We start from the raw sequence: 2,589 nt of genomic DNA on the forward strand, positions 1-2,589 counted from the left end.
TAATTGTGTTGCACTGGTTTCTAACAGGCCTACATAAATTAATAGCACTGGCATAAATCAAAGGATAGCTTCAGACCTCTTGCAAGTTTAGGAGACAGTGCTAGTGTCAGTGACCACACAAAGACTCACTACCTGTTGTCCAAATACAGGTTCACTGGAAATTGCTGCACATAAGGTTAAGTACTTTAAGTCTTTCTACACATAATAAAAAAAATATATTATGAACAATACAAGTACATCTCATATACACAATAATGACAATACGCCTACTTAGTTGTAAACCAAACAGGAGCAGAAAAATATTATGGGAGGAGATATTCTTTTAGATACTTTTTTTCTTTTTTCTTTTTTTTACTATTTGAATAACTTTGGTTCAAACCGTAAAAATCACAACTTAGCAAATTTCATTTAAATGCCTTTTTTAATAATTTTCTTCATGTTCACAGAAGTTTCACTGACCATTTTATATGTTTAAGGTCCAGATGCAATGCATATTGTATAAAAGAGAGCACTTATTGTTTACCTTGCATGAATTAAACCTACGTACCTTTAACTCTACAAACTTCTGCATAACATTTAGACAAAGCTCAGACACACAGCATGCCTAGCCCTCATATATATACACATCTCTAATCACAGGTATATAGGGTGTCAAATATACTATAATAACCTCCATGTAAGGTTTGAAATTTGGTAACAAAATGAGAAGAAAAAACTAAAAATATTATTTTACGTGTTCTAAAATATCTCTTTTTTTTTGTGCTAAAGTCAAATGTTAGCTCAACATGAAAAGGACTTTTTTTTAATATAATTCAGCAATATTATAATCTTGACCATTTTGCAAACACTTTTAATAATAATAGCTTAAACGTGTACAAAAGTTCTTGGTTAATTAGGGAAATAAACACTCAGTTCTTTATATTTTTTAATCAAGTAGGAAACACAGTTCATATATAATGTTATTACTTTTTTGTTTTTTTTTTTTGTTTTGTTTTAGCAGCTGCTTACTGTTTTATATGGTGGATAAAGTGGACAACATCCAGCGATGGGTGGCAAGTCAAGAAGAGAAACTGTCAGTTGGTGGAGGTTCGGTGGGTGGTGGGTGCTCCCTTGGAGTTAACAGTTACATTTTTTTTTTTAACATTTTTTTTAAATTTTATTTTCTCTCTTTCTTTATAGTATAGTTTTTTTTTCCTCTCTGTGTGTGTATGTGTGTTTATGTTTTTTACAGTTTGATCAATCTTCCTCCCCCTCCTCCTCCCCCTGCAGCAGCAGGGTTGCTGCTGCTGTATCCTCCTGCTGCTGCTGCTGCTGCTGGTGGAGCTGCTCGCAGGCAGCCCGCTTCTCCCTCTGCTTCTCCTGGATCTTCTTCATCTCCTCGGAGTACTTGCAGAAGGTATGGCCGAACTTGGCCCACACTTTATAGGGGACAGTGATGGAGTTGCGGTAGGTGGGCTTCACCTCGCTCACCCGCATGAACACTCCGTACTTGTTGGAGCCCACGTCGAAGAAGAAACGCTTGTTGTCCACAGTCAAGGAGGTGCCCTCGGGCAGCTCGGCCGGCTCCTCCTCCACGCCATAGTCGTCGATGAGCTTGGCCAGGGCGTCACGGAACTCGATGAGCCCCTGGGCCGGCAGGGCGATGGTCTGGCCCTGCGTGGAGCCCAGGCCGGGCCCCCGGTTGACCGTCTGGCGGATGCGGAGGAAGCGGCCCCGCTGGTTCTCCTTGAGATCCATGTAGTACTTGCGGTTCTCCCGCACCAGGAACTCGCTCTTGAGCGCCCGGCGCGGCTCATCCTGCGCCTGGGCCAGGTCCGGGGGCTGGCTGGGGCCCAGCTGCGCGTAGTGCTCGATGAAGTCGCCCAGGTAGTCACGGAACTCCACGGCCACCGACATGGAGAGCGTGAGGCGGCTCTTGTTGCCCCCGGCGCCCACCTCGGCGATCTTCAGGAAGCGGCCTTTGGCATTCTGCTTCACGTCCAGGTAGAAGCGCTTGTTCTGGATGTCCACCCGCTTGGAGGCCAGCTCCTGGGTCTCATGCTGCAGCCCCCCCGGGGCCCCGCCGCCGCCCCCGCCGCCGCCGCCCCCGCCGCCGCCCGAGCCAGAGCCCGGGTGCCCCAGGGAGCCGCCAGAGCCCAGCGCCGCTCCGCTTTGCTCGCTGCCACTGTCTCGGTCCGCCATGATGCTGCCGCTCAGCCGGCCGCCCGCCGCCGCCGCCGCCGCTCCGCCTGCCGCTCCGCCTGCCGCCGCCGCCGCTGCCTTCCCTTCCCCCGGCTCCGCCTGCCGCCGCCGCTGCTGCAACCCCCACAGCCAGCCAGCCGATCTCGCGAGATCTGAGGGAAAAGAGACGAGACAGACGAGACCCGGTAACAGGGCACTGACTCCCCGAGTACAGTAACAGGGCGCCCTACTGTACGGCGCCCGGCACGTGACCCCCCGCGCGCTCGCTAGCGCTCACTCCCCCCTTCCTATCCCCCCACCCCGCCCCCAGCCTGCGAGGCAGCGCCCACCCCCCAGCACCCTGGGGGGGGGGGAGAGGGAGTAGGATAGGGAGAGGAGGAGGGAGCTGGGACGCGTCGTCGCCGCCGC

General features: G+C 50.8%; 1 protein-coding gene across 1 annotated transcript; it reads right to left on the reverse strand.

The window, feature by feature from the left end:
• Nucleotides 1-1,190: 1,190 nt before the first annotated feature.
• Nucleotides 1,191-2,427, reverse strand: PURA (purine rich element binding protein A). Its single transcript, XM_044664547.1, has one exon. The coding sequence runs from the start codon at nucleotides 2,179-2,181 to the stop codon at nucleotides 1,237-1,239; it is 945 nt and encodes a 314-aa protein (XP_044520482.1). The 5' UTR covers nucleotides 2,182-2,427; the 3' UTR covers nucleotides 1,191-1,236.
• Nucleotides 2,428-2,589: the final 162 nt, after the last annotated feature.

The sequence above is a fragment of the Gracilinanus agilis genome, chromosome 2 (assembly GCF_016433145.1).
Source record: "Gracilinanus agilis isolate LMUSP501 chromosome 2, AgileGrace, whole genome shotgun sequence".
Lineage (NCBI taxonomy): Eukaryota > Metazoa > Chordata > Mammalia > Didelphimorphia > Didelphidae > Gracilinanus > Gracilinanus agilis.

Excerpts from the sequence above, each read along its gene's own strand:
- PURA (XM_044664547.1), bottom strand. The coding sequence starts at position 2,181 with ATGGCGGACCGAGACAGTGGCAGCGAGCAAAGCGGAGCGGCGCTGGGC.